General features: G+C 40.6%; 1 protein-coding gene across 1 annotated transcript in view; it reads left to right on the forward strand.

The window, feature by feature from the left end:
• The window catches only part of naaladl2 (N-acetylated alpha-linked acidic dipeptidase like 2), an 894,403-nt gene that overhangs the window by 366,596 nt on the left and 500,313 nt on the right, over positions 1-27,494 (forward strand). The window contains exons 5-7 of the mRNA XM_074668343.1: positions 16,891-17,067; positions 22,459-22,636; positions 26,576-26,737. Of these exons, the coding sequence (XP_074524444.1) occupies positions 16,899-17,067; positions 22,459-22,636; positions 26,576-26,737 (509 nt within the window). The 5' untranslated portion in view covers positions 16,891-16,898. The remainder of the gene's footprint in view (positions 1-16,890; positions 17,068-22,458; positions 22,637-26,575; positions 26,738-27,494) is intronic.

A 27,494-nucleotide genomic window follows, 5' to 3' on the forward strand; every position in this document is an offset into this window, starting at 1 on the left:
ATTTATGAATGAAAGGTGAATCTGAGGTAGAGCAGGAGAAGATGGCAGATACAGTCGACAGCCTGTCAATCCATTCAGAGCACAAAAGATATCAGATAAAAGACAACTCTGTTCCACAAGAGGCTGTTTCTCTTTCTACAGAGGAATGGTTTTACGTTTGTACCCACAAGTGTGTGTGTGTGTGTGTGTGTGTGTGTGTGTGTGTGTGTGTGTGTGTGTGTGTGTGTGTCCGAGCGTGAGTTTTTGATGTCAGAGAAACGATCTGAAGGTCGGCTTCGTCCCAGCATACCAATGCTGTCGTTCCTCACCTCTCTCAAGCCTCAGAGCTGTTTATGATTACGGAGAGCGGTGAAGGTCAAACAGAGCAGCTGTTGCATCAGACTCTTTTGCATTTGTTATGCAGAGTTTGTTCGTGTGCGTGGCTCTGTAAGTGAGTGTTGGGGAAAAAAGGACTTCTTTGATGTTCAATTGGATATAATGGAGGCAGTTATGACTCATTGGATGAACTGCATTATTAATTAAGTTCTTCTCTTTCCATTCTAACTGTGCCAGCTGTGGGTTTCCCACAGTTGTTTTTGCATTTCCCATGAAAAAAAATTAAAGGTTACAACCCATTTCTATTATAGTGATAACATAAAAAAAAAAAATAATAATAAAATAATAAATAAATAAATAAATAAAAAATAATAATAATAATTTTATTATTTTTATTTTATTTATTTATTTATCTCAAACTTTAAAAAACAGAAAACAAAAGGAAATAAAGAAATAAACATATGAGTGCAATAAAAAATCAAATGTTAAAACCAAGAAAATAATTGTATTATGAAAACCAATTTTCATTGTTGGACTTGATGCTAGCAACACATTGCCAGCAGTCATATTTCTTTGTCTATATGTGCCCAATGTTTTCAAGACCTTAAGAGTCAGGTCTGCTGGCAGGCCAGTTCAGCACTTGGACCCTTCTACTACTAAGCCACACTGTTGTAATTTGTGCAGGGTGTAGTTTTGCATCTTCCTGGTGTGTAGTGTTATGCCTCAAATACACCAGATATGTCTGCAGTCCTACGTGCGTGTTGAATGCGTTTGTCAACTCACACTTGCTGCGTTTTCAGTCCATGGGCTCTAATTTCGTAGACCAGGCGCAGGCGCACCTGCTCTGCGCCAGCCTTCGCTGTGCCCACAGGGCGTGACCGGCGCACTTTGCAAGTTTCCTGCAGTGCCAAGAGAGGCGCACTCAAGGCGCACTCAAGGCGCACTCAAGGCGCAGAGGAGCGCACAGGAGCGCACAGGAGCGCACAGGAGCGCAGAGCTGCGCGCCCACGCCTCCCTCCGCGCAAATGGCAGATAGGGAGGAGAAAAGCCGTGAGTGGGTTTAACACAGCCGAGCGCTGCTTTCACCAATCAAATGAGCGCCTCTCCTCGCCTTTTAATGCCCTGCGGCCGAGGCGCAGCGTCTGATTGGTCTGAGTGATCCACAGCACTGCGGAAACAGTGCTGGTAGTGGAGACGGTCAAAGCTGCTGTCCCTGCAGCAGGAGAATGGACAGCGGGGCACATCGGAGGACACCAAGTGCGTCACCTTGTGGGCCAGCTCCCAGGACAGATTTAATCTATTCCTTTGTCATTAATAGGAGAACAAAATGAAGAGACAGTTACACAGCTGGCTTATCCAGTCAGAATACTTTTGATCCACCTGCACTCCTGGTTTGTCATCACCAAATAGCAGAACCTTTGGTGATATACTGTATACTCTCCCGGTGTATACACCTCATCCTCCTTACAATAATGTACTCCATCTTTTTAGATCACGTTGAAAATAAAGACTAAAACAGAGAAATATGGTAAATCACGGGTAAATCCTGAGTGACATACATTTATTTTGTCTCTTTTTTCTTCATCTTTTCTCTCCCTCTTTTTTTTGAATTAAATTAAATGAGAGAACCAGATATATACTCAGTATCAGATGTTAAGGCTGTTTATTGTTTAATTGTAAGATGTGCATCAAACTTCCAGCTGTCGTCAGGTTAACTTTCCATTATGACAAACAGCTTTAATCTGACATCAGATGTGACGGGACAGTTAATATAGATACAAATGTATATGCTGGTTCAGACGGTTACATTAAATAGTGATTGCTGTGATTGTTTATTGCATTAAAATGTGCCTGACACTCTGGAAACCTGCCTCTGAGGCTTTGATGACATGTGCGCACATGCGCGCCTGTCACAAAATTACAGCTGTGGATAGTGCGCTCCACCTTGCCGGGAGAATAGACCAGGTTGGACACGAACATAATACAAGGGTTAAATGGAAAACCTATCTGATCTGTCACTGTGATAGAGCGGAGATGGACTGCAGATGCATCTGGTGTAAATCAGCCTTAAGGTCCTCAATGGCACTGTCTTAACCCAAACCTTCGTACATACACGAAACACAAAAATGTTTATGGTACACTTGTTTTTGCTTGCATCTTCATGAGCTGAACTCAAAGATGTGAGAGCTTTTCTACGTCCACAAAATAATGTTCACAAATGTGTCTAAATTTTCGTTAGTGAGCACTTCTCCCTTGCAGAGATAATCCATCCACCTCACAGATATGGCATGTCAGGATGCTGGTTGGACAGCATGACTACTGCACTGGTGTGGCTCAGGCTGGTCACAGTAAAAGGATCTTCTATCACACAGCATCATGCAACAGATGTCGCAAGTTTTGAGGGAGGCTACAGTTGGCTAAACATGGTAATAATATGGTAATATGGTACATGTTTTGGATGGTTTTCAAAACTGTGTTCTGTTTCCAGTGTCCCAGCTCTAATGGAAATGAAGCCAAGGTAGCCAAATCATGTACAGTTAGAGACTGCGCCTAACTTAACCACTTAAGTTATAAATCTCAAACTACGACCAGTACATCAGTGTGATGTGAAGTTTTTAGAAACCCATGGGAGAAAACCCTGTTCTCTAACAGATAAAACCTCTGGACACTTTTAAAACCAAACTCTTGTCCTTTCTCGTTTTATAAAACTTCCCAAAACATGGATGCTTCAATGGCTGGCCTCTGCCGTCAAGTTATTTTTCTCAATAAATGTGATATTTTAGGGGAATCGGGGTACAAATGGGTTTCACATCAAAGATGTCTTTTGTTCATCCACTCCCTGTGGCTATAGCCCAGTAGGAAGGACAGGTCATCAGGTGGTACCCTATCTTCAGAAAGGTTGTTTTTTTTTAACCTTTGACCACGACACTCTCCAGCTGGTAGCAGTGGGAAACTCTCTGCCCCTGCAGGTTTCCAGCTAAGATCCTCTCTTTTGTGTCAAAGCCAAGAGGAGACTCCTCTGCTTCTGTCATGAGGTTTCACACTGATGGTGCTGAATATCTTCAACATCCCTCCTCCTCTGGTGACAGCTGCTTTGTTTACCCTTTGTCCTGACTTCTCCAAACCATCTGTTGATATTTAGCTTTTCTTTTTCTTCAATTTCTTCTTCTTTCTTTTTTCTTTCTTTCTTTCTTTCTTTCTTTCTTTCTTTCTTTCTTTCTTTCTTTCTTTCTTTCTTTTTTTCTTTCTTTCTTTCTTTTCTCATAGTCCTCCCCCCATCAAATGGTTAGTTACACTGGCGTTCACAGTTATGGCATAAGGTATATGTGTACCAAATTTTTCTAAAATGTAAGTATTGCACCACTGTTTCCCTGCAGATATAAATAATCTCACTTTCATATATTTGCTTGTTCATTATCTCCAATTTAAATGATATTAGAAGTTCCAGACTTTGATATTTCTAAATCATATTTCCCAGTGTCTTTGGTAGGGTCCAGAAATACTGTCTCTACAGGTTTCAGGACTACTTAATTTTACTAATCGACTAAAAAATAGGAGTCGGCTAGTTGATATGTAAGTTGGGATGGACATTGATTTTCGAATATGCAAATGGTCATTAACACAAATATATGACAGTTCATGTGACGATGGCTTTGTCCTGTCTGCACCAGGTCGCAATTTTATGCCAGAGCTGTTGCGCATCAATTTCACAAAATAGCCAAAACAAGAAAGAGGAGACACTCAAAAATGGATTGGGAAGTGCAGGAATGCCTTTGAACAAATGAACAAAAATGAGGTGCAGTGCAAAGTCTGCAAGGTTAGTCTTGAAAATCACGAGTTGTCGACACCTCTGCACAGCCATGTGGGAATGAGGCATGTAGTGGAAAGTGTAGCGCTGTCGGCAGATTATCAGTCAATGGTCAGCTTCATCACCCAAGAAGTAAGTTTGATAATGCAGGTCCAACAGCCCTCTCCATCTCCAACCTTGGAATAATTTCTGAATAGTTACGAGCAAATATCAAATGGCTGTTTTACTTGCCCATCCCTTAATAGGCTTAATTGAGCCATGGTTTCAATTAAGCATTGGGAGAAATGTATTCTTTAAGGCTTAAGCATGTGTGCAGTGACATGCAGAATACAATGTATGAGCTTTTTATTATTATTATTGTTTTACTTCCACATGAAAAAGCTTTGAACAGTGTATTTATTCAAGAGATGCAGCAGCTATATGTTGGGTGGCATAACATCAGAGGTGAAGAGATAAACGACAGCTTTGCATCGCATGTTTTCGCATCTTCCATCTAGAATTAAAGCCCAATTATAGACAGTATTATTTTATGTTACACTCGACCTTTTTTTAATTAAAAATATGGCTGACTGACAGACAGCTGGAGTTACAGACCAAAGGTTTCCCACACTCCATTGATAAGCCTCTCTTCATTCATTTTGGGCTGTAAAACCTCAAACCTGTTGACTCCTGGGGCCTGTACTATGAAGCTGGATTAGCTCTTAGAGAGATAACTTCCAGGATAAGTTTCGGGTTTTCCGCACTACAAATGTGGATCTCTTTTTATCCAGACACGTTGCCCCAGAAACTGATGCTGAACGCCAAACCTGGTCCGGAGCAGGTTAAGTTCCAGGATAAGAGCTCACAGGGTGTGACAAACCGTCCGCTGACCAATGGGTTCTCTCGGGCGGGCATGAAAGACCGCTCAGTCACCAATTTGCTCAGCCTGAGTGAAGTCCTCCGGTGCGGGACCGCCCCCTGTCTTTTTGGACCAACATTTTTTCTTATGGGCTGTGAACAAACAATATCTTACTGATCATCATAACTGAGACATTGTCAGAGAAAAGTAGAAATGTGTGCAAATGGAATCTTTCATACTGAGCACTTTGAAGGATGTTTTTATGTTTACTTTTTATTTGCTCCCACGTCATTTTTTCCCCACTGCTATTGCATCTACAATACAAACTGCCTATAATGAGCGTTTTCCTTGGGATTTGTAGGAAAGTGGACTCTTTCTAATTATGAGGTCGGATATGATGCTGATCACACAGACACTGACTGACAACATGAATGAATAAGGACCTAACTGCCCGTGTCGTCACATGATGAGATAGGTCTATTAATATCAGCATTTTGGAAATTTACGCATTCACAGAGTTGGTGATTTTTTTGCCAGCAATCCTTCCAGCTTCTCATGGCTGCAGTCGTGTTGCTCCTGGCCTGGATAATACTGTGGTACTACGTATTCTTGCAGGATTATTTGCTGCGAGCCTCATAGTACAGCAGATCTGGATGACGGAGATCCAGTGAAGTTCAGTGAGTTGTCGCAGAGTCATCCTGGATGACTTAATCCAGCTTTGTAGTACAGGCCCCTGGTCTGGTTGGGTCAATGGCTGATTGTTGTTGTAGTCAGTCAAAATACCATCTGGTTTTGACACAGTTTGTTTAATTTGAAAGTCTCTGGGTGTTTTAGGTAGTTTCTGTGCACTACTTCCTGTCCTGCTCGATCTGCCCTACGGTGAATTGACACAACACTGCTCCTGCATCAACATGTAGGAGGTGAACAGAGGTGAAAGTTTGACTGATGTCAGGTGGCAGTGTTTCCAGGAAGGGAAACATTCTGCTCCCTTGGGATGCAGGTGGCTGTACACGACTAGCTGGCTTGTGCCTGCAGTGTCGGCTAGTGGTTGAACTGATTGCACTGCAAAAACAGCCCTACTAAAAATAAGCAAAATATCCTCAAATATGCTACAATTTCCTTGTTTTGAGAAAAAAATCTGCCAGTAGGGTAATAAAATTTTGCTTGACTAGAATTATTAAAACTAGCTTAAAAATCTAGATGGAACCTGTCTTGAAACTAAATAAAAATGTCCTTAAATTTGTTAAAAAGCTTTCTCATTACAAGCATAAAAAAGTTATTTTTAAGAAAAGTTCACTTAAATTTTTTCTTTTGCTTTTTGATTTAGCTTATTTCAAGAATGTTTTTACTTAATTTAAGATTTAACATGTTTTTTCATTTCATAAAAAAAGTCTTGGAATATGATAGATTTTCTTAAAATAAGACATGGTTTTTCTGATCTAGCTGGTTTAAAGAAATTATCCTCCAACTCTAAGAAAAACAATAAGCAAAATTAACTTAGAATAAGACATAATTTCTTAACAATGAAACACAGATGTGTTTTTATCTAAAATCAGGAAACCAGAGGCAATCCTGTTTGCTTTTCATTTATTGAAAAGTCAAATCATCTGACAAACAGTTCCAAAAGCACAATTCTCAACAACTCAGCCATCATCCTCAGAAAATTTTGTACTTTTTAAAAGGAATATTGCAACATTTTCATTGTTTTCTGTGTCTTACCTCAGTCCCCAGTCCATAACACGCAGGAAGAGACCATTTTCTTGACTGTACGTCCAGTACCAATTATTTTGAGAGACTTCCAACCAAAGCCACTAGCTTAGCTTAGCTGGAGTGTACGGGAACACTCCAGCCGGCCTCTGGGTACAGGCATATCAGATAACTGTTGGCGGTCAGATGGATTCAACTTATGGTTGTGTGATTTCTCAAACTGAGAAGTTGCGTAACTGATCTTAATCTTAAAATAAGTAAAATAATCTTGTTGGGACTTCATTCAAACCTCTGTTGTGGCTTGTTACCAGCAATACTTGCTTAATTTTTGCTGAACTTTCTTATGAAGATTTTGTTAGATATATTCTCTTGAATTTTTTTTTTTTCTAACACACATCTTGCTTGTCAAGATAATTTTTCTTTTTAGGTAAAATTTAAGAACAAATTTCTAGAAACAAGCTTTTTTTTTCTTTCTTAGAAATCCTTTTTTGCAGTGTGACTAGTCGTTTGATCTTTGAAACCCCTTTAAGAAGGTACACCTGTCCCTTCTCTCTGCTGACAAGGATTTATTTTGTAATCATGGTGGTAGTTATCCCAAAAAACACTACAGATACAGGCAAAAGTTGTCACATGCATGCTGAAAATCAACATCATGTAAAGTTTTGCCTTTCTGCGGCTGTGGCTCGTTGTACGAGTTATTGCCTCTTGATTGGAAGGTCAGGGGGCAATCTCATCTCCTGCAGTCCCATCCAGAAGTGTCCTTGAGTAAGATACTGGATGAATGCACCTAGGATATGCATTTTAATACTGACAGCACAGATTATATTAAAAGTTTCAGATTGTGATAAACGTTTTTCCCTCTTTATCTGGTCAAGTTTTTGCACTTTGATCACCTTTGTTGAGTACAGAAAATTGTCAAAGTCTCGAGTGTTATTCCGGAGAGCAGTGAATGTAATCTACAATCAGCCCAACAGCTACTGTACCTGGAGTGTTGGTGTCTAAAGAGAAATTCTCAATCCACTTTTGCTTTTGAGTTGTAGTAGAAAAGCAGCCACTCTACCTGAGTCCTCAGGGATGATTGGGCTGTCACCACAGTTGAAATCAGCGCTAGAAAAAAGAATGTGGAAACAGCACTACCCCAGCACTGTCAAATGCTTAAATCTCAAAGAGTAACATTTTGTTTTTATTCCACAATCACGATGAGGGATGCAGCCTGAAAAATTTACTGACCCATCCAGCCGAGACGACAGGCACAAGTTCCCCCCTCTCCACATGATTTATTGAAAAAGAGCTTTAAATATGGTGATGTTTCGGTCACAGACATCAGCCGTCAACAGCCCCTAACAAGAAATGACAGGGAGGCAGTGGAGCAGCAGTTAGAGAAAGACTAATAAATACCTTGCTTTGGAAGTGGCCCTCAATGTCTGAAATTTGTGCATGTTCCAGTTTTGGATTGCTGCTTCGCTGTCAGTCTGTGGTTACTAACCCTTCTTTGACTGCTTACCAAAGCTGCGCCAGAATACTTCAGAAAATGCGTGTCATACATTTCCTTTGACAACGTCTGACTTTGATTCCAAGAAAATACAGCTCGATAGAAAATTCAGCTGAGCTCAAGATGTTGAGGATTTTAAACTCTGCCTCATAGGGATGTAAAGAACAGGATGTAAATGGTGTGGCTTTTATATAGGAATCAGTGGTTTGTGTTGGATGCTAACTATGCATGTTGACACGCTGACACCCTAGCTAATGCAGCGAATGTGGTCACATTAAATGACATGACGATTACCTGTACGGATGTTTGCATTCGTTTCAACTGTGCTTCAACTAGAGTTTCCAACTGTATCAGCCAGGACATCCTGTATTTTGAGCTAAAATGGTTTGTTACATACTGCACCTCACTCACAGATGGCTGGGAGTTTAAAGTGATATTTTTTTCTCAAACAATACAAAATGGTATTTATTTCAGCGACAACTAATATCAAACTTAGTGTGTTTTCCGCAACAGCCAAATATGGTAGAAACATTTATTTCATGCTATTTTTTAAATAAATAAACCATAAATTCGGGCAGCGACTTATGCTGTGTCTGAGAATTACAAGGTCCAGTGAATGCATCACTCGCGATTGACGGTTCAGTGGCTAATGTCCATGTTGTTTGTTTCTCTGCCCAAAGTTGTGAGACGTGCTCGTCCGAAAGTTAAACAGAGAGATAAGTGTTATTCTCTGACAGTTTTTAATGTTGTCTCATGTTATCAGCAGTTATTAATCATGTGATCAGCCATTTCCTCTGTTAGAACCACAATGCATGATGGTATATATTGCTCAAATAGTGAGCATCATTAATAATACACACATACAATAATACACTTCTTTTCAAAATGCATCGTGGGATACATTGAGTGGACTAGTGAAGTGAATGACCATGCTCATTCAGATTTCACAGGAAACAGACACCATCACAATGCACCACATCACAAGTAACAGGACAGTTAAGCCATGGAAAGCAAGTGCTAGGCGGACGTTACGGTATTCAGAAGCTATATTATGTAGCTTCTGAATACTGTAATATTTGCGTGTCATAGTTTATAATTTCAAAGTAGCTCCTGAATTCTTCTCATCTGTACGATCGCAGCCCACTGCAGTGAAGTCTGTCCACTGTGAACCCGTCATCCCGGTCTGACATCGGTGACGCTATTATTAGCTGTAGCTGTCGCTAAAGCGGCGTTAGCTAAATTGTTATAACGAGTGATTTAAAAAAATAATTAATTAATTAATTAATTAAAAACAGCTCTAAACATGGCTAATATTTAGATGCAGTAGCAAAGGGTTAGATATCTGATGAAAAATATTCATATTGTGGGAAATTTGTCATACCCCTTGGTTTCAAGTGAGGTCTCAGTTTGTCTTTGCAGCACAGCAGTATTGTTTCCAGGCTCTCATAGCCCCTCTGTTCAGAACGTCTGATTTAGTGGGCGTGGCCTTCATATGTAAATGAGCCACCACTGGTACCACCCTGCTCTTCAGCGTCACTGAGAGCGGCGCCTCCGAGTGCACAATGTTTAGAAAACAGGAAAGCTCGTTAACCGTAACATTACAGGCTAAAACAACAGGCTAACTGCAGCTAAAGTTAGCATCCTGAAGCTAACACAGAGACAGGGGGGACACTGAGGAAAAGCTCTTACATCTGCTCCACAGCACACAGCATTTAAAATACTCACATTTCCAGGGTCTGAGGTTTGTTGGAGGATGGTTGGTAATGCGCCTGGATTCAGGACCAGTCTATTCGCTAGCCCTCTGTTGTACTGTCCAAAGTTGGAAAAAAAAAGTTGGTTAAAAAAAGGGAATCGCTGACGTCGGCATATCCCCAAAATCCAAACAGCTCGCTTTAGGTCAGGATTTTACATTCACAAGCACGACTAAATACAGGTTTTGTCATTAAATATCATATTTTGTGGGCTGGGAGGAAAGACAAAGACCCACAAATTTCACTAAAAGAAGGGATTTTTGCATAATATGGAACCTTTAATCTTAGTTAGCATGTGTGAGGGAGTTTTCACTCTGTTTTCTCCATCAATGGATGGTGGACAAAAGGAAAAGTCAAGATGATAATGTTAAAGTTTCAGAAATGTAATAAGCTAGTTGGCTTTAAAAAGAACATTTTTTATTGAGAGTTATGTGAAGTACCTGTCAATAAATGTGGTTGACTCAGGAGAGGCCGGTCATCGCTGCCTCTCCACTGAGAAACTGGTCAGAGTACCGGCACACACACTTGGCTCTACACCTCTGCATACGGGGCCACTCGACAGTGATGTTTGGGTCGATCTTTCTCAAAAGCAGCCAAATAAAGTGGTACAAGTGGCCCTGTCTGCTGCAGTGTGGAGCCCAGCTTTCACACTGGTACTCTGGATGGTTTCTCATTAAGAGGCTCTGCTGACAGTCACCCCCTGTGGGAAATTCACTTTCAAGTGGCTTATACAACCCCACTTCAAAAGAACTGAACCATTCCTCTTAAAAAAGCTAAATTTCCTCACAAATAACGACATAATCTAGTTACAGGGTTTTCATGCTGCAGCAGTAATGGGTATCCAGCGGAAGCTGACTGCAGTGTGTGCTGCTCCAACATGAGGTCGGCAGTTAAATGAACTTTTGTTCTGTAGTACTGAGAGGATCCTTCATCTGCATTGAGCTAGAAGTAATGAAAGTGTGTTGGAGCATTGAAGATTGATGCCAGGGAAGTCCCAGACCTCTTCCCTTGTCTTTCTACCCTCTCTCCTTCAACTATAAACACTCTGCCTCCTCTCTCCTGCTCTCCTGTTTTCAGCGGCTTTGCTTTGTGCTCCTGACTCTGAGTTCTCTCCCCCTCACTGTGTCTGTTTCCTCTGCTCAGAACCCGCTCTCTAATTGTCTGCATCTGTGTATCTCTGTCTCCTCTCCGTCCTTTTCATCTCAGTCCCTTCTTGAATCTGCTTTCTAGAACAAAAGCAGCAACTCTTTCTAAAGAAGAAAACTCAGGTTTACTCAGATATCAGTGATCTATTCAGAGCACAGCTGATCCTGGATATTTAGATGAAATCATTAACAATTATGAGCTGAATGAGGAAACTGATGTATACATTGCATGGATCTAAACAACAATAGGTTAGTCAAGGAAAACCTGGCATAGCATTCCCAGGCATTTAAAGAGGCTGTGAGGAGTATCTACGTGACCTTAAAAAAGTCTCAATCTTAATCCACATTTTAAAATGAGATGATAAGCAATAACATAGTAGGTTATTTTGAAATGCTACTTCTTAGCTTCCTGATAGGGTCGAGCAGAAAAGATGTCTGCTGAAATACGATTTCTGTGATTAATTTTGTAGTGATGGTGGACACTGGAGCCAAACTGTCAGACAGAAAAAAGGACAGAAGTGCAGAAGAAAGATAAACAGGAGAGAGATAGAGCACGAGCTAAAGGCTAAAAGGGCTAAACTAATTGTACTAATGTTCATTCCGACCCACAGTCAGCAGTTATTCTGTAGTGGTCTGTTCAAACTTGAGAGTCTATCAATAAAATGAAGAGTGAGGTTACGTTAGCTCTGCTTGGCAGATGACTGGAAGGACATGACCAGGATTTACTAACGTTACACATTACTGATATGTCTCAGAGCACTGGGCTGCCAGCTGTGCTAAATATGGACAGCTACTAAACTACATACACACAGACAGTTTGCTTGTTGTCACGTTAGCCTATGGATATGTTGTATCACTGGGCTTCTAACACTGATTTTAAAGACAGAACCGGTCTTGGTATAATACACATAAATGCAAGGAGTATGCTTACCAAGATGGACATGTTAAAAATCTGGATCACCTCAACAAATGCAGACATTGTTGTCTTATCTGAAACTTGGCTGAAAAAGTCCATTCCTGAAAAGGACAATTTTATTGAGGGTTATAATGTATTCCATGCAGACCGCTAGAAAAAAAGGGGGTGGGGTGACAATTTATACTAAATCTAAGTTTAGTGTGCAACTACTTCTTTCGGGGTCTGTGAGGAAAGAGCTTGACTTGTTGACTCTTAATGTGGAAGTGTCCAAAGACCACCACTTTACACTGGTGGGCTGTTATCAGCCCCTGTCTGCCCCCAGTTGTTCTCTGTATACCCTTGTCACGTTTCTTTTCAAGTTGAAATTCAATGAACTTTTGCTAGTTGGAGATTTAAACTGGGATTGGCTTTCACAAACTTCTGAGGTTTTAAAAGCAAAATGTGATGATTTAAATCTGACACAGCTGATCCAGTTTCCTATTAGACCAACCTTAGGATGCCCACATAAATCTACACTTAATTGATCTTGTCTCAACAAATCAAACTTGTAAATATGTCTCTTCTTTTGTTTTTCCCAATGATGTCAGTGACCATTGTGTGATACGTGTTGTTCGAGATATGAGGATACCGAAAAGTATCCCTCGCCTCATTGAAAAACGTGTTATGAGAAACTTTCTTGGTCAGGTCTCCCTTGGAAAAGAGATCTGCTGATCTCAATGGGATTAACCTGGTTAAATAAAGGTTTAGTATAAAATATAACTGGCTACTGATGTACGGTACAAACTTTGGAGGTTAGCTTGTTGTTACGTGTCAGACAAAAGCACCCGTAGCTTTACTGATATATACCTTACCTCATCGCGTTGTGTCAGGTAAAAAGTTTACTGAAACAAAGAAAATTCGTACCGAAACAAACAAATGCGTGGTTAAAAGGACATCTTTATGACAGTGTGCATGAGACTCCAGACCAGAAGGTGGTGAAGCAGTTTAATTCAAACAGATCCTCCCCATAACATCTTCAATTCATAAAGTCATCCTTTCTTCCAATGGTCTCTTTTGATTTTAGGCCTGTAGGTCTTATAGAGCCATCACCATCATTGTTGATTCAGAGCAGTGACCAAGTGTTACAAAAAAGTAGAGATGAATGTTATAATGGATGATTTAAGAAGGCCAATCTGCTACATGTGCCAAGATACACCAATTATTGAAGACATGCATAAGGAGCATCCAAACCTTTTTCACAGAGGGTCACATTTGATTTTGTTGAAATGACCAAGTTACTGACAGATTTATTGATGATGAAAGTAAAATCTGAATGCCCTATTTGTGAAAGAAGGGTCTGTAGGATTTTCCTACAAAAAATAGAATAAACGTCAACTTTTACATGAATAATCCCACTGATTCATATCCATGGACCTCTATACAAGTGTGTCAGTGTTTGTGTCTGCCTTGACCCCTCTCCTATGTGTTGATGTTTTTTTGGCTGTATGCAATGTTCTGCTTTTTATTCCAGTTCTTTTTTTGTTTGTTTGTTTGTTCGTCAGCGCACCCAGTGTGTAAGTGACTTTGCGTGTTGATAATTACAAGTAGAAGAAGCTGTGTTTCTGTACAGAAATGGACCCCAGGACTTGTGTACATCTCAGTTTTCTCAACCTGAACTACAGAACAATTTCTCACAATTTCATTGTTTTCATGATGACTGGATTTGAATTGGGAATTAAATTTGACAAATTTCCCTGTGGGGACAATAAAGTTGCTCATCTCATCTCATCTCATCTCATCTCATCTCAATATTACTAAAGGGGTAAAAGTTACATTTTTAAGACCAGTTGAGAAATGCAAGAATTTAGATTTTGCACTGTTGGATTTTAAGAAGGTTCTTATCAAGTGTTTTTGTCCTATTTTTAGTAAAAATGTGTCTTTATACTTGATATGAAGACATTTTTGTCCTTACAGCTCTTCTCTCACAGATGTCATCAGGTGGTTGTTGAGCTTTGTCAGCTGGTCTTAAAATTTTGATCAGGTGTTTACTAAATAAAATGATGTCTTAATCACACCAAATCTCCAAGGGTTTGACTCTGGCAGGAAGTTGAGTGTGGAACTAAATGTGGTAATCCTAGCTTCTTTGCATGTCTTTACTGAGGAACTCATTTGGCAGATTTGAGCTAAGGCAATAAATGGTGAAATATTTATTTATTTATACATTTACTTATTGTCTATTAAAGAACTTTAAAATATTTGAATATTTCCTCCATAAGGATGGAATGTCACGTGTAGTAATGATATGGTTTCTGACAAACTTTGATCCTCCCATCGTCCTCTGCACTTGTTTTCTTTCTCCTTCCTCTCTTTGACTCAACCTGTTGGAACCTGCAGTTACTGGAGCAGCTGTCATTGAAAGTTTCTTTTGCACACTGACTACCTATACATTTCTGAGCCGTCTGAGCTGTCTGAGGCATTCATTAAACTGTTTTTCCTTCCTTTTATTTCTCTTTAACCCAGAGTGGGTATTGATTGGGCCGTTCATTTGGCCATTCATGGGGGATTTTGATGATGGAGAGCATAAAAGGGACTGTTAAACTTGATGACATACAGAGATATAAGGTGGGAGGTTTTATTCAGCTGATCTTCAGGCAGATGTCTCACACACAAACACACACACATGGACACACACACTGTCTGCATGCATGTGATCCCACCCCAGTCAAGTTTAATGGAGCTGTATAGGTGGAGTATTGAACCCCGAGCTGGTTTAACTGGGCAAATCACAACCAGACACACACACTTTACTATCTCCCAGTCTCCACACACACACACACCCCAAGGCTTTGACCTCCCAAGGGACTCACACATGCCCACACACTGAGATCCAACACTAACCTTGATGCCGTGGCCTAACTTGCATCCTCCTCCTCACATTAATGTGCATTAATGCATTGCAGCACCCTGTGGTGCTTTTATTCTTCATAATTGTGTGCTCAGAGGCTCTGGTCAGTCCCTCAGCCTGAGTAGCTTTTAACCACATTCAACACATTTTCTTTTATATCCTGAACTAATGTACCATCCATTACCTTGAGTCAAATAAGCAGTCTTAATCTGACCCAGGTGGCTTATTTATGGATTTCTACACACACACACGCGCTACCTGGGTCAGCTACGTAGAGGAAAAGGTATGGATTGAAAATGCCATGCCATGTACTCAGTGTACTCATTGTACTCAAGCAGGGTGCTGGAGTGGATTTCTTGGATGCATCAGTATCACTAAGAACACCTTTAAAGTGCAAGTTTAGAGCTGTTTCTTGATCATTCCCTGGCTTTTTTCCCCCTTTCCTCATAATAAATGCTTGATGCAAAAGGATCCCTACTGTGGCCAGATTTTATTCTTCTCCTGTAATTTTACAGAGCTATAAAATACTTCCTCAGAATGTCACAAACTCCTCTGGTGCCACATGATCAGCTGTCAAACTTAAGAAACTATTATATAAAGTAGACTTTGTTCTTGTCCTGTGTCACAGTTTGAGATAGAGGAAGCTCTCTGGATCAGCTTACAGTTCAAGATTCAGCTTCCCACTCAAAGGAGTTTCAGTGTTAGCAATATGCTACTGTAGGCATTTTTAATTTCTATCAGTCAGGGGCGTAGCTCCAATTAGGCAAACACAGGCAGTTGCCTGGGGCTCCAAGATTCCAAAGGGCCCCCAAAGCATCTCTTAAAAACTGATTTATGAAGTTCTCTTCAATTGAAAACATTTCTTTTTTCTAAATCTTACTTCACATGCTTCAAAATACATCAAAAGGCTTCATCTTTAATGATGGTTTTGGGTACTCCCCCTCCCTTCTTATTCAATGCGCTATTCCATGTTACAACACATCTGAAAATTGATCCAGGAAGACAGTGGTAAAAAACACTTTTTTCCCCCATTTTTTTTTCTTTCTTATTTTCAACCAAGTTGGAAATAAAAACAATGTTGCTCTGAGATCTGAGATAAACATATAAGACTTTTGGGATTTTAAGAACTTTATCTAGCCCAGGAAATAGGACAATTTTCTCAAAGTCAAACTTTTTGAGTTGGTGATAAACATTATTGGTCAAAATCTCTGTTTTGGATACAAAACTCACTGGACAGAGGGTCATATAAAAATACATTAACTTTAAAATAATAGTACCAAAAAGTATGGTAACTGTAAATTTCACCTCTTTCAGTAGATTTTTTTTCCCAGTTTGATGTTGTGCTTGATATTTACATATTTTTTCTTTACTAAATTATTTTTTCAATATTTACCTATTGTAATGTTTTTCACTTCATACTTTCTTGTTTGTTACTGTTACTCTGTAAATTTCCCACTGTGGGACAAATAAGCTGTCAATTGACCATAAAATATTTCAAATCCAGGACAAAGTGGACTAAATGATGTAGTCACTTTTTTCAAAATCAAACTAAAGTACAGAACTTGAGGAAATGCATTTAGTTGCGTTAAGTTACCATGTACAAGATTAGCACTATCTCATGCCTTGATTCTGGGAAAGAGACAGTGGACCCAGGGAAGGCCAGTCTAGCTCTGAGGAAGATGAGTTACAAGGACATGGAGGGCCCCACTGACTGGGTTTGCCTTGGGCCCCCAAACGACTAAATATGCCCCTGCTATCATGTCTCCATTGATTACATGTTGATGAGAAGTGTTCCTTGAATGAAAGTGTGAACAAAAGTTCATCAAAGCAGAGTTACATTCCAGTGTCTCCTAAATTTAACTCAGCGTGTAGATCAATTCTGATATGGATACAGTCATACATGTTGAGGTGATTGGAGACAGTGTCTGAGGTTTCACGTCTGGGTTTGCACTCAGTGTCTGATGGGTTTGATGTTTTAATGACATTTTCCAGCCCAACAAAACTCTTTACAAACCTGTGATTTTCTTAACCCAGGTGACAGCATGGCGTACAGGAAGGTGTGTGACGCTCAGGGCGGCCCGTTGGTTGGTGAAGTTCTGCACTGCTCCGGAGGTCTCGATCTGGACTGGGACTTGGACAAGGAGGAGCTGCAGGAACCAGGACCGAGTATGGACCGTATGCAGATGCAGCATGTTGAGTGCCAGAGATCAGGTAAGATTAGCAAAAACTCACAGTTTAACCTTTTTACAGAAATAATCATCCACCACCATGATAAGATACATCACACCCCTTCTCTGTTTGTTAATGGCTACGGCTGCATGTGCATTTTGATTAACAGAGGTGCTGCAGAGAACAGTTATTTGTCAAGCTACGCATGAAGGTTCACAACTAAGCAGGGGTATAAACCAAGGGAAACATCTGGTTTAAAAATATGAAGCTGTTCATCGAGGATCCACTTAGGTAGGAAACCACACACACACCAAACCAAAAAACAGACTCTTACAGCTCAAAAAAAAAGTAAATTTACAGCCTGGTTGAAAAAAAACAAAAAAAAAACAGTTTGGGACTGAAACGCTGATTTCACTATCAGCATTCAATGAATGGACAGTCCATTGTTTGAAGGAAGTACTTGAAGAGAACCCACACATGCACCAGGAGAACATGCAAACTCCACATAGAAAAGACACTTTTGCCTGGACCAGGATCCAAACTGGTGACAGCCAATAGCGGCTGGATACGTGAGATCATAACATTACAAGAAACCCACATGTTCCTGCAGAAATCACTCTAATGACAACATACTTGCATGGTAACTAATTAGCATGTTAAACTCACATGGCTCTCCCAAAGTCTCAGCACCTTCAGTCCATGCCTTCTCCATTTTGTTGGTGTCCTTACAGATGTGTTGTGTCCTATAGAATTATGAAGTTTTTCTCAAAACCTGGCATTTCCTCTGGATCTGACCTACTGATGACTTCTGGCCAGGTGCAAGAGACGTAGTTTTGATAAACAAGGATCAAATTTATGATTGGAAGCCAGAACATGGTGCATGGTAGTTTGATACTTTGATTGTTTTTTTTGTCTGATTTCCTGTCTAGTACAAGCTGCCCTGCAGATATTGACGCATTACTGCCGCAAAATTAGACTCACAGCGTAATGGTGCGGCCACACCAAACGCGAACTTGCGAATTTATTAGCGCAAATCGCCTGTCACATGCTGCGTGTACGCCCGAGTCTGGACGCTGGACTATTTTGACAAGCTGAGGGGCGAACACGCGTTAGCGCGGTACTGCACATGCGGAGTAGAGAGCTCGTTCATTTAAAGACCGAAAGCCCAAAAGAGCAGCTGAAAAACAATGAACTGTGGTTTCCAAAGCATGACAGGAGAGTGTGTGAAAGCTTTGGAGATCACAATCAATGCCTGCTGCCTCTCCCTGGTAATCCACCAGCCCTGCCTGGCTGTTCCCTATGATCTCATCCTCGATCCTTCGAACCTCCGAACCTCTGACCCCCCGAACCCCGACCACCTGAACCCCTGACCCATGTTCCCGGAGGTCTCCCTAGGGATAATGAAGGGGTGGAGGAAAGAGAGGAGCACAGAGAACTTCCATCTTTTCCCTGGCTCTGCTCCTGCCCCGCTCTTTCCTCCTCTCTATCAGGCTCAAAACTCCACTGAGGAAAACACAGTCAGACTCAGTGATGACCCATGCAGGCAAATCCAGCTGGGAACGAATGTTTACAGAACGTACCTTCAAAACCTGTCTCCTCAGCGACTTTCACCCAAACCTGCTCCTGTTTCTCCGGTCTCTGTAGAGTACACACGTCGTATCGTATAACTCTGGATGATGACACACCGCACAGATCGTTTTCTCCTCCATCAAATCAATGTCATCGCTGATTGGCGGCCACCGCAAGCCATCACGCTAATTCGTGCCGAAAGTTCAATATTTTGAACTCGAGCGAATTCACGTCTACCCCCCAAACACGTGAATGCTCCAAATGCGCGAACGCTCCAAACACACAAATGCGCCGCGCCAAACGCGTCTTTGCATTGACTTTGTATGTAATCGCGCCGCAAATTTGCGTTTGGTGTGGCCGTACCATAACAGCTGCACACAGCTGTTGGTGGATCCCGACGCAGATGGACTGCAGTGCTTGCTGTGTGAATGCAATTATTGCCCAGAGCAGAGTTTCTAGGCGCTGTGCTGCGCTCACGCTTTATGTGTGAATTAGGGGTTAAGGTCTCCAGTTAGCATGGTCACTCTTTATTCCAAAACACCAGTTGTGATCTTGTCAGTATTTAGTAGACCTTGGGTCTTGGGTGGAGTATCCACATTTTAATCCTGCTCACAGTTTTAATTCAGACTTCAAAGAACAGTAACTTGTTTAAAGAGAGTAATGGGATGAGATGGAGCATAACGCAGCTTTTGTTACCAACATACGTGACCATCTTTACGATGATGTAGGATGTAAAGTGATCTATACTCAGGCTAAGCTTGAAATACAGATAATCCCTGTTAAACTTGAGCCATATTTACCACTAAATCTTTTTTTTTTCTTTTTACTCTGATCTGCCAGGCAGCTAAACATCATTAATTCAAAGTTTTTAATCACTGTCTAATACAAAGCCCAATGTGATCAAGTGTTTGCAACACAACTGATTTACAGCATCATAAAACATTCAGATGCATGTGTCACATGACTGATCTCACTTTGTTGGAGAGGTGTGCTCTTTTTTTTTGCACTGACTACAAGTCATTTGAGATGTTAATGAATACTGTCTGATTAATATCAGGACTGTTAACACGATGAGATGATGAATTATTTATCTTAAAAATGTCTGCGTTTAATGAGAGTCCCAACAGCTCATAACTGTCACACATGATACAGTTTGGGGAATAAAATTTCACTCAAATCAGTTCAAATACAACATGGAACCTCATTTACTTTGGTGCAGCCACGTTACATGAGGCGCTGCATTAATCTCACTGCAACAATAGTGCATGTCCAATCTTTCCTCACTTACATGCTAATAAACACAGTTCACCATCCTCCCTGTAATTGATCTCGGTGTTGACAGCTTTTCAAGCATGCTGAAGCCATTTCTTTTTCATGCTTTTGATTATCTTGAAATGTGTTTTGGACAGAAATGTTCAAAAACTCCTGCACATAATTTGAAACCTGTCACTGTGAGGGAGGAAAAAAGTGAATTATGTGAGAAGTTTGCCTCTGCCAGCAGCTGAAAAGAGAGAAACTTCATAAGTACCCTGAAGCTAGACTTGAGTTTTTCCGCTTTGAAGGACTGTGTTTTGAAACGTGCCTGGAGTTCTGTTCCGGTGGCAGCTTTCTATCCTCACATATGCCTCAGCACGCAAGTGGGATGAATGTTTTAAAAACTCGCAACCAAGCAGGAACTTTTTTACTCTGTTTCCTTTTTCAGTTTGGGTCTACTGTGAGAGATGGACCACAGTGGATGCTGGTCCATAAATCTTTATATCACTTCTTACATCTGATGGAGATGCATGGAAAATAAGAATACTTTGAGTTGCAATGTTGTCATTATCATTATTGCTGTAATTCTCATCTTATTTAAAGGCAAGGTAAGGACTTTATGAGTGATCTCGAAATAGTCACATTTTTATATTTACCTGTTAATAATCCTCAATTTTAAGTGAGATTATCAGCACCAAAACTGGTTATGTTTGAATGTAATTTCTCAATATCTGTGGTTGGGCTGGATTTTCCATGGGAAACTCAAACCATTTGCAGTGCATCCAGAAAGAATCCACAGTGCTTCAGGTTTTATGTTCCAGCCTTGTTCAAAAATTGAACAATTTCATCTTTTTCTGTCAAATTCTACACACAAGGACCCGTAACAACATAAAAAGATAAATTGTGGGAAATTTGTGAAAACTGTTAGAAATAAAAATCTAAAAAGTCATGCATACATAATTATCTGTGTTTAAAAATCCCTGAAGAGTTTGTAAATCGTGAATAGACTTGTTCCTTTGAGTTCAGGTGATGTCACAGATGATGTAGTTCTCATTGTGTCTTTTCGTCCTGGCAGGCTACCTGCGTTTGTTTATATCTGGCACGCTTCGTGCGCGCGGACTGATACACTAAGCGGCAAGGGCCTTAGAGCCAGCTGTGGCTCTGCAGCGGAGGTAGCACCGTTTTATGACACGATGAGAACTAGAGCCTTATTTAGCGGTGTTTTTGTGTGAAAGTAACGCGCTGAAAATTCTCTAAATAAAGCGTGAGAACAGACCAATATCAGATTTTTTTGGTGGGAGTCCGTTTATTTGTGTTTTTGGTCAAGTAAAATATGGCCCCGTCTGAGTGCAGAGGAAACCGGCTGACGAGCAGGGGGGGGGGTGTTTGGTGCGTGCGCTCTGGGCTTCTGCTGCACAAAAACACTGCTGTAGGGGTAATTTCTGCCCTAAACCTTGTGATAGGACCCAACTTGTTCCATCCCGGAGTATCACTTTAAAGCCTGAACTTTGCCAGGGTTTCAGAGTAAAGTGTGACCCTGTTAACTGGTGACTCTCAGCTGACAATTACTTTAACACTTAGCTGAAGATCTCCAGTTAGCACGGCCACTTTTTACATCCCGGAATATCACTTATAAGCTTCTGCCATGCTCTACTTCACTGCATTCAACCAATGGTTTCACCGTCAGGATGTCATACTCAGCATTGTTTCTGTGTGGGGTTGAGATGGTCTGACGCTGTATCACCACACAACAGTAAGAAATACAAAGATGTTTCTGTTCCCATTTTTTTTTTAACTATAATAAATCTGATAAAAAGTAATAAGAATACATATATAAACACACAATACCAATCCTGATTGGGATGTAATGTCTGATTCCAATCCGGTCTGTAATCTCTGTAACCACATGATCAGCCCTGATTGGCGATCATGTGATCTGATCTGGACATCCCCGCTGACAGGCCAATGCTGGGCTTTATTTGAAAACGTATTTTAGCACATTTTCATGAAGTAGAGAAAATACCTCATGCTATTTTCACTGGCAAACTGAAATAGAATGTAACATCATTCTTAAGACCTTTACTGTAGTTTTCTGTTGATGGATAATACCATTGACCGAAGTGTTCATTAGATGTGGACAAATTTAATTTTGATCCAGTTCAAAGTGTGGAATAAATACTCTTTCACCTTTGGTAGCTTTGTACCTACATTTACAATGTTACAGCCTGTAGCTCTTTCATTAATTGTCCACATAATGCACCTGACTTAGAATGTTTCCTGAGGAGATCTTAAACACATGATTGTGCAATGGCACATAATTGACAAGTTAGTCAACTCTGTACATCAGAATGGTGCTACACAGATTGAATGCTTGATGCATGTACTGCACATCTTAACCAGACTGCTTTATTTAGCTTCCATGAAGATGCTCTGGTAGGAGTCTACAATCAGATTTTTTGACAGAAAAAAAAACAAAGTGAAAAGGGTTAATTGAAAGACTTCAAAGCAAACACCTTCTCTGTGGCTTTGTGTGGCTACATTTGACCCAGAACACAAACACTTGATGCATTATGAAAACAGTCATTTCCTTTTCTTGTTTTTCACTTCCAGGTTGTTCAGACCCTGGACCTGATCCTGACCCTGAGCTGATGGAGCCCATCCAGCAGTCTGTCTCAGTTTCACCTCACGGGCGATTTGAACGACTCCAAGAGGATCCAAACTACATCTCCCACTTCACCAGAGCCCCGGGACACAAAGGACAACGACGACTCCACTGCTTCCTGCTCAGGTAAGACGCAGAGACCTGAAGTAATTGTTACAGCCCAAACCACGATGGTGCTGATGTGGTCTTTCCATAGACTGTATAAAACATGGACATAGTCTCCCTGACGTCACCCATTTGTTTCTGAAATGGTAAATGAAGCACATCAGCTTAGGGTTGCACGATAAACCGATACTCAGAAAGTATCGATACTCCCTGTTTTCAAAAAGTAAACAATACCACGTGTTTTAAGTATAGATACTACAGACTTTTTTTTTTTCGTCTGAATCAGAGACATTTTGACACAGGCACCTTGTGAGTCTGCAGCCACCGAGCTGGGTCCTCTCTCCTTTCTGAGGAATGGGCGGAGACTTGCTCTCTTTCCTAGGTGTGTGTGTTGTTGTGAAGTTAGACAGTGAGCCTGTATTATCTCTGTGCGTCAATGCCCGGTCGTTGTCAGTCCGACGAAGTTGTTAACGTGCATTTTTATTATCTCATCTCGCGCTGATTAGCTCACAGTTTGATTTCTTAAGCTGCATGCAAAAGTACAGACAGAGTTACAGACATGGCTTCAAGTTCCAGCGCTCCTGTGAACCAGCTGCAGCTTGTCTAAGCCGGTGGACGGAGCAAAGTTTGGCATTACTTTACTTACAGAGCCGACAGTTCGGGCGGCTTTGTAAGCTACACTGAAAAAAATGTTTTGTTGAATTAACCCAATTTTATTAATTTTAGCAGTTGCACGCAATATCTTTATCTAGATCTAGATAATTTAATCTTAATGTACATTTTAACTTTAAGTTATTTCAATGTAATAACATTTGTTGTTGTAACTCAAATACACATAGTAGATTTTACTCAAATTTCTTAAGAGATCACAACTAAATCCATGTTAAATAATTTAAGTTGGTCCAACTACTTCTATTATTAGTTGTAGCAATACAGAGTTTCAAGTTGATATGATCCACAAAAATACATTGGAAACCTAAACTTAAATATTGAGTTGAATTGATTACAAAAATTACTTCACTTCAACTGATCGAAGATTCCCTTTTTACGGTGCAGGTTATCCTCTGGCTCTGCTCTCTGATGAATAGGGCCTATTGCACATTACTGCCACCTCCTGCTCTGGAGAGGTGTTGCAGATGGGATTCCTACCTAAACCAATTAGGTTGAGTTAACATAAAGTGATCTAGTTGTTTTAACAATTTTGCACATCATGCTGAAACAACATGTTTTAATCATGTTTAACCACTGAACATGAAATAATCTAGTAGAAGCTACATGTTTTATTTAGGCTGAATGAACAAACACCAATGTTCCTTTTTTGAGTGTAATACACGTTTCAAAGCCCGTCTGTAAAGCTTACTACCGACACAGACTGAGGAAACACTACAGACATGATGAAGTGCCTCACTGTTCAGCATCCTCACCTGAGCAAGAGTGACAGATTCAAACGACGCGCCCAAACACAAAAGTCAAAAGACTGTCAGCTACTTTGTGACAAGAAAACAAGTTCACCACAACTCGTAGTTGATACGACAAATAATCAGCGTCGTAAACACATGAGCTGCAGAGCACACGCAGCCCTGAGTCACAGAGCTGTGGTGTTGACACAGTTTAAATAAGTGACAAGTAGTTTTTAACTTAGGAGACACTAAAGTGTTGCATCCGTGTTAGAGCACAAATAACACAGGTACACTTTTTTTTAGAGTATTCATGTTAAAAGTGTGCTTTTCATTGTCTCAACACACACAGTGTGAGCTAAACTACAGTGTGCTGAGCATGAAAACAATAGATGGCTGTTAAAGTCTGGCAGGGTTATTTTACCTGCTCATTACTGAACAACAACAAATACTTTCTGGTTTTCAATTTAGTTGAATTATTTTTGAGAATAATAAATTAGTTCATGTTCCCTCCAGGAATTGATTCTGCATGTAATCTATAAAACTTTGTGTGTGTGTATGTAATTGTTAGAACAATTTAAAAAATCTCCCTCAGCCCCACAGACACACAAACAGATGTCAGAAAACTCACTTGAGGCAGCCTTCCCTTCAAGCTGCTTATTCTATTCATTTTCTGACGTTTTAAGTTTTGCCAAGGTATCGATTAAGTATCGAATCATAATTTTGGTATCGTGACGGCACTTCATCAGCTATAGCGACCATATTGGTAGTGGCAAGGGCTTCCAGTACAGCTATAGGGCGCCTGTCAGTCACGTGACCCTGGGCTGTGCCTCCGATTGGGCAAGCTAGCAATCTTGATATCCTCTGAACAGCCAAGTTAGAAAGAAATTCATCCCCCGTGCGCTGAAAGTGAAACTACTGACTCAGACAGGAGACATTTCTTGAACCAGGCTGTAAATAGCTTAATTTCTGTTGTGAAAACAGCTTTTTTTGGCTTTGTGTATTAAATTCAACAATTTAGTGTAATTTTCACAACACCAATAGAAAAGGTTAATACTTTTATAGCCACCTTACCTGGGAGAAGTTTTTAATTTCCAAAGTGTAGTATGAGGCATATTCTTAGCTTTTTAGTTCATGAACAACACTGTTAGAACAAATATAAACTGTTAACGCTCATTAAGAAGAATTCTGCTTCTCTGTTAATCTGCCAAACATAAGCCACAGCTATGTCCCCTAAACAGTCCCAGTGTGGCCTCATCTGACCAAAGTACAGACCTCTAAATTCATCTTTACGTTCCAAATGTTCACAGAATGCTTTTCATTAACATTGTTTGTCCTAAGGTGTCCATGCTTCCCTGCTTTGCTCTTTGAATCCCAAGGTTTCCTCCCCTCTCGGCATGCCACGTATCAGCATTTTATCTGGTTTAGAAGTGAACCCCTTAGTGATAATATTATTAAACACATGAGAAAATTTTACTCAGCATGAAGAGGAAAACTAACAAAATGAAGTGGAAGGAAATAGAGGTGTCCCAGTCCGATATTAATATCGGATATCAGTCCGATATCAGCAAAAAAACAAATATCGGTATCGTATCGGAATGCATCTAAAATGTCCGATATAAGCAGTCCATTCCAGACTCCGCTCCTGCTGTTTTTATTTGATTTATTTAGGTTATTTTCTGGGACTTCTATTTATTTTATTCAATTACTAGTATTTTTATGTTAAATGTTAGAATTTCTGTTACCCGTGGTGAATAATAAATGGGTCAGTTTTTCCTCATACCTACTGTTGCTGATAACTGTTCTTTGTTTGAATAATATCACTTAATCAAGCCTTTTCTAACATGAAATACTACAAAATAAGTAATAAAAGTATGCATGGTTAATGCTGATATCGTATTGGATTAATATCGGTATCGGCCAATTATCAATGCTGCAGTATCGGTATCGTATCGGAAGTGAAAATGTAATATCGGGACATCCCTAGAAGGAAAACTGAATTTCTCTGCAGTCTTCCCACTACTTCAACTAGACATCATCTCCCCTGAATTTAAGTCCTTGACTTTGCTGATCTGATTTAATAAAGCCAGTTTATATCTCTGTTAACCCTTTCATTGCCATTAAAAGACCACCTGACAGGTCAGCAGAGAAGCCTGAGTATCCTTACAGCACTTCCAGACCCCCATTCCAATCGACACAGCTCCTGAAATGGAAGGTTTCATGTTATCTCAATAAGCACTGCTGTAGGGTGCTTGAAGTCAGGTGTGAATGGTGCCCTCAGGAACTGAGCCACAGGCACCAACGCTGGCTCAGCTGCTATTAAAAGGTAATAGCTACTTATCCAGAGGTCTGAGGTTCAAGATGTACCCGTAGGACTCTTCTTCTGAGTGTGTCCTCATTTCAACGGGGGATTCTTTTCCAAGAGGATCTACCGCAGGCGAAATCACTCTGAAGGCTGAGTCTCAGAGCCCTAATCTGAACATTTTGATGGCTGTCTTAAGAGAAATTATGACATGCAGCTGAAAAGAAACTTGCAACAGACCCTCCTTCTCATTTTTCACAGGTACTTCCTGGCAGGCATGGGCCTCTTCATCCTGGGTCTCCTGATTGGCTGGTTCGCTCACACACCAACCGTCAAACCACCTGTCCCTCTGTCAGACAGTTCAGACCTGCTGGAGGAGCTGTTGAGAGGAATCAAGGCTGAAAAGATAAATGCTCTCCAGAGGTAAGTCCCCGACTCCCTTTAATGAAAGTGTCACATTTGGAGCGAAGGATTACTCTTGTGTTACGGTCACAACACGGGGAAACAAAGGCAGTAATTGCTGACATTGTGCAGAGGCTCTCAGTCAAAAGGCATTTCACTCTCACGCTGGCTGAGAGAGAGGTGCTGAGTGGTTTCCAAAACTTGTTGAATAGAAAATTCAAGCCCAGTGCGAGGCTTCAATGTTTGGAATATAATGACTTTAATAACTTAAATGGGTTTTGCAGAGCAGCTCACCTTCTCTTGTTGTGGTTCCTGTGTTACTGTTTCTTGCAGCAAACATTAGAGTGCCTATTATCCTGATAGTGCACTGCTGTGTTTACTGCTCACATGTTAAAGGAAAATCCTGACTGGTGGACTGTCTCAGGTTGTTGTCATTGGTTACAGATGGTTTGACAAAGTTGAACTAAGTTATTTGTGAGTGTTGCTCTGAGCCTCATCTCTGGATACTTGTAAAGGAGTCAATGTCAATGTCGTGTTGGGTTTCTTCCCTGTGTGAAGTGAATATTCATCACTATGATGGGCTGTTTCCAACAGAGCCACATCTGACCCCAAGTTTTGGACTTGAATGCTACTGCTTGACTAACCTTTGACGGACCATTAAACCTTTAGTTTGTAAATTCCAGTGTTGTTTGTGTGACAAGCGAAGAGATGCTATTTCTATTTCCTTGAGTTGTTTCCAGAGTGTTGGATGCAAGTCCATGTAAAAACCAGGAGTGGA

Source organism: Halichoeres trimaculatus, unplaced genomic scaffold (assembly GCF_033239565.1).
Source record: "Halichoeres trimaculatus isolate MK-OKI-2021-1 unplaced genomic scaffold, fHalTri1.1 fHalTri1_scaffold_4, whole genome shotgun sequence".
NCBI lineage: Eukaryota > Metazoa > Chordata > Actinopteri > Labriformes > Labridae > Halichoeres > Halichoeres trimaculatus.